The sequence below is a fragment of the Poecilia reticulata genome, unplaced genomic scaffold (assembly GCF_000633615.1).
Source record: "Poecilia reticulata strain Guanapo unplaced genomic scaffold, Guppy_female_1.0+MT scaffold_280, whole genome shotgun sequence".
NCBI classification, from domain to species: Eukaryota; Metazoa; Chordata; class Actinopteri; order Cyprinodontiformes; family Poeciliidae; genus Poecilia; species Poecilia reticulata.
In genome coordinates this window covers 102134-113369 of record NW_007615059.1, presented here as the reverse complement: position 1 = coordinate 113369, position 11236 = coordinate 102134, and the positions used below count along the sequence as shown (strand labels likewise).

Sequence of the window (11236 nt, the reverse complement as noted above, 5' to 3'; positions counted from 1 at the left end):
GTGTGTGTGTGTGTGTGTGTGTGTGTCCATACCTCATGCCCCATTGGTCCCATTTGCCTTCTGCCATTCTCCATGCTGTAGTTTGTGATGTGGACTGCTGGGTTGGTGTCGTGGCTGTGTGTAAGCAGCTTGTCCTGCTCTGGCCGGCCTGCATGCTCTTCTCTGGTCGTGGGGCGTTTTCAAAGCAGCTCCGTCTGTCACCATGAACTGCAGATTGTTCTCTCTGTAAGGGCGCCGCCCCCTTCTCTTCTTGCTCACAGTCTGTCCCGGGTCTTCACAGATTGTGAATCCCAGAGTTYGGAGGATGTCATGTCAGCACAGCAGGGTGGAGCTTCCCATTCCACCATTGGACGTTCTCAGAGCCGGAGAGCAGATGCAGTTCAGGTCCGCAGAGAAACTCTTCCTCGTCCGCTTCTTCGACAGCAAGCGCAACTGGTGAGGAGCTGAGCTGAGGTCTGAAACCATACTGTACAATGACATGGTTTCTGCGCGGTAGTGAAAGGTAGTAAAAGGTAATAAATTAAATTAGCTCAAATTAAGGCCAGTTAAAAGTAGTAAGAATGCAGGCCAGTAACTAAAAGTAGTAATTTTTTCTTCATCCTTTCAAAATATTTTTTATTTTACATTGATGCTCACTTATTGTTTTAAGATTGTTTTACTAAAATCTGCATAAAAAAATTCTAACTRCCGTACTGGCAGGACCTGAGCTGTCACTGATGGACTCAAGCTGCTGTGCGCATGCGTTGTGTTGGAACCGCCTAATACGTTGAGACTAGCTAGTCATTTTGCGCCTTGCCATGGAAAATATACGTTTTCACAACTTTGGCTCGATGATCCGAGATTCAAAGACTAGGAATGACCAAAAGGCATTTTGAAAAGTATGCAGGAAAACATCTAAATTTCATCTGGAACGACGTGATGGTGATCAAATCACACCAACCGGAGCAGCCACCATTCATCAGCAGCGGATTGCTGCGCGGGTTGAGGCTCCAACGTGGAGCAAATCCTTGTTTCGTTTTTTGGTGCTAAACGAAGCAATGCAACTGCAAACTGAGCTGCAGACAGGCAGCAGACCTTGCTGACACTAAAGCCAGCGCTCAGAGCTGAGCAGCCTTGAACACAGCAGCAACTAAAGTAAGTTAGATGACACCAACTGCACCGCTAACAACAGATTGCAGTGTGAACACACACAAAAGTGAAAATTCCACTGCAATTCTTGAAAAAGTGGTAAAACTTTTACGTACAAGTTTATCATTCATTATTAGCTGATACCTTTTAGACACATTTTATGTTATTGTTTACATCCGGAAATTTTGCGAAGGCAAAAAGACCTTTTCCTTGTCATCCGTAGCCGCGCTGCCGCGGAAGAACGATTCTGTTAAATGAGACCTTCTTAATTTAGAGCAGTAAATAACTCAACAACTCAAAACCCCTCGTATCCCCCTCCCTCACTTTCCATGTTGACTAGCTACACGGAGACTAGTTGCCATGGCAACAAACAGCTCCACTATATGGACGAGGATCTAAGACCATAAACATTTCCCACACAAAGGCCAACAGATAATTTTTTTAATCAATAATTTAAAAAAAGAGTTGCGTGTTTCTTTTTTTCGCTTTGGTCAGTGACAGTCGAACAAAAGGACAGGAAGGAGTGTTTCTGAGAATGTATTTTAAAAACAACGGTTTCATGTTTTCAGGCTTGATGTTCATTTTGGGATTATAAAATGATCTGAACACAGCGGTGGTTGATTAGCTCATTTAAACAGCTGCTYTAATTGTAATGATGATCTGACAGAGTTGGTGTGTTGGTCACCGAAACACTTAATTTCCTCTGCACATGGACGTTTGTTTATTTAAACTTTTTAATGACCTGTGAAATTTGATACCCTTGAACCTCATCAAGTTGTCCTAGTGTTGACAATTAGTAGCAAAGTAATATTCTGTTGAGAATAAAACATTGGCTTGTGAAACTGGACTGTCATTGCATTCTASTGACATTCTTTAAAAAATAAAAACAAATATCTTAAGTCTTATGGATTTAGGATTAGCACTAAAAATTGTGCTTTCTGTTTTTAACATATGAGGTTTTGGTCAAGATAAAGTCACAGTTAGACCTTCAAGTAAGTGGGATAGAGTTTTGTCTTACATGGGCCGTCATCTTGCATGGGTCAGTGAACTGACTGCAGTTTTCTCGCAGATCATAGATAATCAATCTATAAAAAGTTTGGCCTGCCGATTTCGATTTTAGTCAGTGCCATTTTTTTGATTGAAATATAGGAAGAAAGTCTCTGAGTTGGTAACACTGAGGTCACTATTGAACAGTGATGGCATAGTTACTTTGAAATGTAACTTGGTTAGATTACTGATTACTTGACTTGGAAAGTAACTAAGTTACATTAAAAGTAACATTTTTAGTTACTTTCATCAGCTGCTAACAACAACGCTCTGCCACCTGTGAAAATTACATTGATCTTTGCCAATACTTAATTGCAAGTTATTTTATAATGGTAACATCAACAACGTGTCTCCACCTATATGGTTGAACTGAAGGGGAGATTATTTAATGGTTACAACAGTACACAAAAAGTTTGTAATTTGTGTGTTCCACAAACTCTAAGAAGGATAGAGTTTTCCAGTTCATATTAGTCTCGATGTTTGCAGTTTTCTGGAGCGCACCGCGAAGCTCCACGTCATTCAGAGGTTATATATTAACTTGACATTAACAAAGACACAGCAGGACGGATCATCCAGGAAATTATGGACTGGGAGAGCCTGACGTAAATGACCTGGATGACAGACAAAATCTGGGATTTATTATGCGTCTCTGCTTATTTCCAAGCCCAAATGAGTAACTTCATGTTCAAAATTAGCCCCAAAAAGTGCAACCCGTGACTCATTAAATTTGCAAGTGATTTTAGAAACAAAAGAAGCCGAAAGCCTCTTATAATAATCAGACTTGGCGACAGAAACTCAAAATAGTTCCTGTTTTTCCACCGAGATGCACATCTCACTTCTCACTCCATTGTTTACATTCCTATCTCTGCTGACACTGTCGCGGCGGTTGCTCCCCAAGATGCGTAGAGGAAATAACATTAAAGAAAATGGTATCGCAAAGTGATTTTGTAAAGTAACTGTAGCCTGACTACTGGATTTGAAATAGCACTGCGTTAGATTACTCATTACTGAAAATAGTGGTCCGACGTCAATAACGTGTTACTGACATCACTGCTATTGATAACTACGAGCTTGCAGATACGACATGGTGGGCCAGTCTATCAGTCAAACCTGTCACTGAAGAGCAGAAGAGGAAAGTGGCTGATTTTTAGACCTTTGCTGAAGTAGAAAAGATCAGTGGATAAAATTGGCTTCATGTAAATATCGACCGATCACCGATCTCCCAAAATTAAGGAAACTGACTCGATTTTGTGTTGGTAGTAAAAATATTGTAGAGGTAGTAAAAAAAAGTAGTAAATTAGTAAATTCAACTCTAGGAATTCTGTATAAACCCTGAATTAGATTTAGCTCCGCCCCTTTCTATTCTGATACCCCATGTAAAATCATGTAACATTTGTTTCTGTGTTGGAACCCCCGACTCAGACAGATTATGTAATGCTGAAGTCACTCCATAGATGGCAGCAAAACTGAGTCATGTTATGCTAACACTGCTGTACGGCAAGTTACATTATCCAACCTGTAAGCCATTGATACTTGATTAATATTGCTATTCTGTGTCCCGATACACGGAAACGATAAGAAAAACAAGAAACATGGTGGACGATAATGAGGATCAAGTTGTTAATGTGCTGGCTTTAGTTGAACAACAACTTTAACATCACAAGATATGCTATACCAATAGCATCCATGTTTACTTCCACTGAGCACACTCGCTATGTGTGACATTACGGCATCCTCTGCTGGGCATGTGGTACACTTTTATAGATTCTCACCATTACTCGCCTTATGATTATGTAGCATATCTGTAAAGATAATGGTATACTGTAATATATATTAATTCAAAGTAAATGGTTGGTGACCAGCAAAAAGGTCAATGAGCTAGTTTCTCAGAAGATAAGAAGATGCGACTCATAAAGGTGCAGACAGAGACTGAAGATTTGCAATTGTGAGTGCTTTGTATTCACAGTGGAGAATCCATCCATTTTCTTGCATCCTTGTCCCTCAGTGGGGTCAGGAGGGTTGCTGGTGCCCATCTCCAGCTAACGTTCCGGGCGAGAGGCGGGGTCACCCTGGACAGGTCGCCAGTCTGTACAGTGGAGAATATTATATACATATTTACAACATCAGTGAAAAAATGGCCATATAGAATGTGCAAAAGAGGAAAAAAAWWAATAATTTAAATTAGTCAATCCCACAGTTCAATAATTAATAAACCCACACCCTTCAGTTCCTTAATCACAAGCTGAGGTTGGTGAGATGTTAAAGCAATTTAATGCTAAAGTGCTTGGTGCAGTGCAGGTCATGAACTGGAAAAAGTCAGAGATCAGAGTTGGGGACAAACTTGTTCGCTGGTTGCAAGGGGCCTCCTACCAAACCTTTTCAGGAGAAGCAGATGTCTTCACACACTACAAGTGCAATCCTTTTTAAGGCTCTACCTTCAGCTCGCCATCAAACAGGCAGGGGGGCGGAGGGGGTTTGACCCTCTACCCTTTTTATTCTTGATGCCCCTACTGCCCTTTTTTAATTCATTTAAAAAAAATCTGTGTTAGAAGGCCTGCTTGTGCCCATCAACAATAATATTAGCTAAATATAATAATTTTATGACTGTGGCTGCCCTCAACCTAATAATGAGGATGCTCAGTTTCTCTGTTTGCGTTACTCTAAATCAGTTTCTCTAAGATGAAAAAATGGCACAACGCTTAACTGACCTGCAGTTCTGCTCCTCTGAACGTGTCCTAATGTTTGACATTTTTCTGCTCCAGCTAGTATTCCTAGCAGATAGGCTGTGGTAACACATGACCCCTGATACTCAACAGCGATTGGCTGTTCAATAATCTCACAAGAATCGATAAGGTATTAGAATTATCGCGAGATTTATTGTGGGGACATAGAGAGTGGAAAAAACTGGGAAATTGAGGACATGGAATTTGGAATTTACACCCGACCCAGGTTATGATTAGATTTTGTGTTGTATTTCTCTTGTGACTTATGAAATATCACAATTGATAATTTCTGACCAGTCACCTCATCCTTGTAGATAAATGCAAAGTAGTCCATAGTCACTATTTTTGAAAGTCAGTATTTTGAAAAGAATTTCTTGGGAAAAGTAATTGTGTTCAGGCATTGAGTTGTGTTAAAGCTACAGTATGTAACTTTTATGGAAAATATGTTTTACATATTTGTGGAAACTGTCACTGTGTCATGGTTGTATAACTTGAGTCAGATAATCTGTGWAAAGATCAAGCTCCTCCCAGGCAATCACTGATCATAGCCGATCACCTGGATTGGCTATTAATTTTTCCATTTTATAAATCCTTCTATGTTAACTGGCAAAACGTAAAAATTATTTGGCAGTAAATCCACCAGATTTAGACAAAAAACATGCAAAATACTTGCGGGCACAATAAAACCGGTATTCAGTCAAATGGACAATTGAAAAACCTGCAGTTAAACAATACTTAACAGTAAAGTTCTCAAAGCCTAAATTATATGAGTCAAACATATCTCACAACACTGCAAACATTATCAAATAATGTCAAGTAAAAAAGAAAACGTTCATTCCAAGTCAAATACAGGTAGTATTAAAATAAAAATAAAGTTACTAAATCAAAACTGGCTTGAGCCATGGATAATTGTTTGGTGCTGGTTCTGTTTTGTTGTTTCTGACTGAGCAGAATAATTCTGGAGAACAGGGAGGAAGCAGAGATCATCGATTTTTAGATTTATTTTTTTCTTTTCTTTTTTCCCCTCCAGAGCTAATCTCTGATGTTACGACCGCAAAAGTTTTAATACATATGTAAAAAGTTTTTAGTTATTTTTTTTAAGTTACATGCTGCAGTTTTAAGCCGACGGTCAGCGTGAGAGTCCATTGTCTGGTGGAGGTTGAACTACGTGCTACGTTTGTGCTGGTTTGTGCAGCAAAATTTTTCGTTTGTGCCACTATCATTTTAAAGATATAAAGAAATGTTTCTAGAGGTCATCCAAGGTCAACCAGCCCCCCACCTTCTTCAAATCAGACAAAATTGGTGTCAAACGTTGTGCTACGTTTGTGCAGCAAAAATTTTCATTTGTGCTGCTATCATTTTAAAGATATAAAGAAATGTTTCTAGAGGTCATCCAAGGTTAACCCCCCCCCCACCTTCTTCAAATCAGACAAAATGGGTGTCAATCAACTCAGCTACGTTTGTGCTGGTTTGTGCAGCTAAAATCTTTTGTTTGTGCTGCTTTGGCTTTGAAGATATTAATGAAAGTGTAAAGGTCAAAAGGTCAACCAGCCCCCCCATTTTTATGAAATCAAACAAAATTAGTGTCAAACGTTAGTGCTACATTTGTGCTGGTTTGTGCAGCAAAATATTTTGTTTGTGCCGCTATCATTTTAAAGATATAAAGAAAGTTGGGTTTCATAAAAGTTGAGGGGCTGGTTGACCATTTGCCCTTTACACTTCCATTAATATCTTCAAAGCCAAAGCAGCACAAACAAAAGATTTTGCTGCACAAACGTAGCCGAGTTGATTGACACCCATTTTGTCTGATTTGAAGAAGGTGGGGGGGNAGTTGATTGACACCCATTTTGTCTGATTTGAAGAAGGTGGGGGGGTGGTTGACCTTGGATGACCTCTAGAAACATTTCTTTATATCTTTAAAATGTTAGCGGCACAAAACGAAAATTTTTGCTGCACAAACCAGCACAAACGTAGCACTAACGTTTGACACCAATTTTGTCTGAATTGAAGAAGGTGGGGGGGCCAACTTTACTCAGGTCTTTTTTCCTTCAGTAAGCCTTGGTGGACTTTTACAATAACTCATCAAACTCCATCAATGCTTGTTTTTTAAATATCATATTAAATTTGCTGCGTTGATGCATTTTGATGTGCTTCAGTTTCGAGGCATTTTTCGTCGCAACATGCAAACTTCTGCAGGCTGCGAAGTATGAGATACAGGTGATCGGTTTTTGTGATCAGCAATAAGAGACTGTAATCGACAATCACGTACTTTTTCCACAGAAATCGGCCGGTCATGATCCGTGGTCGATTGATCGCCACACCTCTAGTTTTCCTGCATTATTTTCGCCTTCCTGTGGCACATAGCATTAAGTTAATACCCAGGGTTTCCCCCAGAAAACTTGCTTAGCCCGGTGGTCGGGGTGCCAAGGCGGTCCATGTGTTTTTGCATTAAAAGATGTTGACAGGAAATGTAAAAATATTACTGTGTTACTGGAAAACGGCACCAATGAAACCCTTTCTAACCCACAACTAGTCTTAAAAACAACAAATCAAAATATACAATTAAAAGGAATATCAATTATTTGCACTTCTGTTTAATCCAAATTAAGTCAGYRGCTCCATCAGGCCCCCCAGGGCTTTAGGGCCCCATAAATGCTAATATTTTAACATAGACCACAGATATATTGATGCAACATTTATTTAAGATCGTCAGTGCTGCTCAATTTGATTTAATGGTTTCAGCATACATAAATTAAGATTTTAAATTGTTTAATATTTATACACAGTCTTCCAAATTATTATGCAAGTGATATTTTAAGTGTATGTGTATAATTTTCAAGTCATGAACTATTACAGTATAAATCAAATTTTATTGAACAAACCTCCCAATGAGAACAGTATTTTTTTCAAAAATAAAAAACTCAAAATACACTGTTCAAAATTATTATTGCACAGCAGATTTTCTAAACATTTTATGGATTATAAATAACTGAAAATGGTCWTTCTTTGAATGTGCAGCAGTAAGTGGTCACAGGTACTAAATCAAAAGCTATTTCAATGTAAAACATCTTAACAGTCCGAGTTACATGTTAACAACATAGAACCCTTTCTTTGATATCACCTGCACAATTCTTGCATCCATTGAACTTGTGAGTTTGTGGATAGTTTCTGCTTTAATTTCTTTGCAGGATGTCAGAATACCTTCCCAGAGCTGCTGTTTGATATGAACTGCATCTTAATATGAGCCCTCAGATCTTCTGCTTGAGGAAACTCCAAAGGTTCTCAATAGGCCAGAGGAGGATGTGACCACACCATGAGTTTCTCCCCTTTTATGCCCATAAAAGGGGCACACAGGAATTCCTTGCAGCATTCCTGTGTCATGCTGCAAGGAATGACACAGTGATATTCCTTGCAGCATGAGATGGTACATTGTGATGTATGAAGATGATTTTGCTGCTGAGGGTACAGCTCTTCTTTGGATGAACCACGAAAGAAAGTGATCAGTCAGAAAGTCCATATACTTTGCTGAGGTCATTTTCACACCTTCAGGGACCTTAAAGGGGCCGACCAGCTCTCTCCCCATGATTTTTGCCCAAAATATAACTCCACCACGTCCTTGCTGACGTCACAGCCATGTTGGGACGTGGTATCTGTCCACCACCAATCCACTAGTGCGTCCATCTGGACCATCCAGGGTAGCACAGCAGTCATCAGTGAACAAGCCTGTTTGAAAATTAATCTTCATGTACGGCTGGGCCCACTGCGACCGTTTAGGRGTAGCCGAATAGTAGGTTCATGCACAACAAGCCTCTGGAGGATCTGACACCTTGAGGTTGGACAGGCACCAGCAGCTTCAAATAACTGTTTGCTGCTTTGTAAAGACATTTTAACAGCTGCTCTCTTAATCCGATTAATTTGTCTAACAGAAACCTTCCTCATTGTGCCTTCATCTGCACAAATCCACCTTTGTTCTGAATCAGCCACAAATCTCTTCACAAAACGATAACGCTTCAGTTTTCGTTAAATATCTAATGTTTTCATACTTTGTCATATGGCACTACACTATCTGATGATTGTCGGCAGCAGAGATCCTTTTTCTTTCCCATATTGCTTGAAACCTGCTTAATAATGTGGAACATCCTTCTTAAGTAGATTTCCTTTAATTGAGCTCACCAGACAAACTAACCAACCCAGGTCTCTGAAATTAATCATAGTGATTCCAAAGAGCCCTGACACACAATACCATCTATAAATTTAATAGCACAACAAAAAAATATGTCTTTATGACACTTAAATTCAATTTGCATAATAATTTGGAACATGGTGTATGTCAGATTTTAAGGAGCTGGCAAGTTTACTCTGTAAAAGTTCAAAGAACAATATTCATAGTTAAATTGTTTTGTTACCACAGCTACAATTTGATGCTGTGAGTTTAAACTTTTTGTTCATGAATACAAATGAGTAAACTACGATTATAACTCATTGCTTTTTAGGTTGGCCAATTAAACTACTCCCCCTCTCCCAGGTTTCACTAAATCCAACACAGAAGCTGTTGGTGATGCTGATGTGTTTAGCAACAAAACGGTTCCTTAAGTCAAATTCTGCTGCAGGCCTTATACAGCCTTGGACTGGCCCTGCATGATTAGTTAAATCCTCTGCACTGCGCAGAGATGTGCAATAAATGGGAGATTTAATTCAATATTGCTAATGTGGCTTTAATAGCTCTTCCATTTCATGTCTGTTGAGTTTTTAACAAGGGGACACAGAAACTATTCTGGTTGGTCCAGTTTATGGGACGAGTTTCTCAGATCTCCGCACCCATTAACTATGGATGGACAAAGCATTTGATATGATTTACGTACTGGCCAATCGGGACCACAGACATAAACTTTATCAGCACAAACAGAGCCAAACACTGGGCTCTGTTGAGATGGAAAAACCGCACACAATTCTTTGTCCACAAATATAAATCATTCTCACTACTTGCTCAACGCATCTCTGACAGCGCCACTACAAGTAATTCCTGCGGTTTACGTAGAGCTGCGCAACCAGAGCTACTAACGCGGCGGGGTTTAAACTCTTACCTTGGTCAAAAACTCTGGAAAGAATCACAATTCCTCACAGGGGGTTGATGAAATATCCATACAGGTCAGTCTGAGTCCAGTTTGAGTGAAAGGAGGCTCGCGAGATCCGCGCTGAGGTAAACTTCATCCAGCTACTGCAGCGCACAAGGCAACTCACAGAGGCACCAGCTTTAAATGCATGAACTATAAATCTATCTTCTATAAACATCTTTTAGGAATAAATCTGCTCCGATTGTGAAGCGCAACAGAGACGCTTGCAGTCCGGCTTAAAAAAAAGCTATTTTTATTTATTATTTATTTACTTATTTATTTTTATTATTTTATTATTATTATTTTCCTAAAAACAAAAACAAGAAAGGTTTAGCCTGGTGGTGGGCTTGTAAGGTATGCTGTACTGCCAGGCCTATAATACACTCCAACATCTCCAAGTTTCATTTAGTTAACAGAATTGTTCTACTGCGGCAGCAGCTAAGGATGGCATGTAAAAGAATCATCTTTTGCCCTCCAGCATGTACGAAATTCCCAGATGAAAACAATGACATACAAGGGGTCAATGAGCACCACTTAGAAACAACCAGTAAGAGCTGGGAGGAAGGTTTTAGTGCTGTCAGTCAACCTCCTCCTGGCTCTGATTGGTTTTTTTCTGGCTAAGGGCAGCATTTCCACAGCTACTACTGAGGAGATTGATCTTTTCACAGACTGTCTTATGTTATAATGCCACAACATGACAGTTTTAACAAATACAGTCATATGAGAAAGTTTGGGCACCTCTAATAATCTTAATCATTTTTATTTCTAGATATTTGGGTGTTTGCAACAGCTATTTCAGTTTGATATATCTAATAACTGATGGACACAGTAATATTTCAGTAGTGAAATKAGGTTTATTGTACTAACAGAAAATATGCAATTTGCATCAAAACCAAATTTGACAGGTGCAAAAATTTGGGTACCCTTATCATTTTATTGATTTGAATACTCYTAACTACTTTTCACYGACTTACTGAAGCACAAAATTGGTTTGGTAACCTCATTAAGCTTTGAACTTCATAGCCAGGTGTAGCCAATCATGAGAAAATGTATTTAATGTGGCCAAATCCAAGTTGTTCTCCTATTTGAATCTCCTCTGAAGAGCGGCGTCATGGGCTCCTCAAAACGGCTCTCAAATGATCTGAAAACAAAGATTGTTCAACATAGTTGTTTAGGGGAAAGGTACAAAAAGTTATCTGAGATTTCAGCTGTCAGTTTCCACTG

General features: G+C 39.3%; 1 protein-coding gene across 7 annotated transcripts in view; it reads left to right on the top strand.

The window, feature by feature from the left end:
* The window catches only part of LOC103460735 (bromodomain-containing protein 1-like), a 37187-nt gene that overhangs the window by 23072 nt on the left and 2879 nt on the right, over positions 1–11236 (top strand). For 5 of the 7 annotated variants that reach the window (XM_008403025.2, XM_008403022.2, XM_008403023.2 and 2 more), the window contains one exon: positions 261–435. The exons of 1 other annotated variant lie outside the window; for it this stretch is intronic. In XM_008403025.2, the coding sequence (XP_008401247.1) occupies positions 261–435 (175 nt within the window). The remainder of the gene's footprint in view (positions 1–260; positions 436–11236) is intronic. One more of the 7 variants, XM_008403027.1, reaches the window with a different exon arrangement.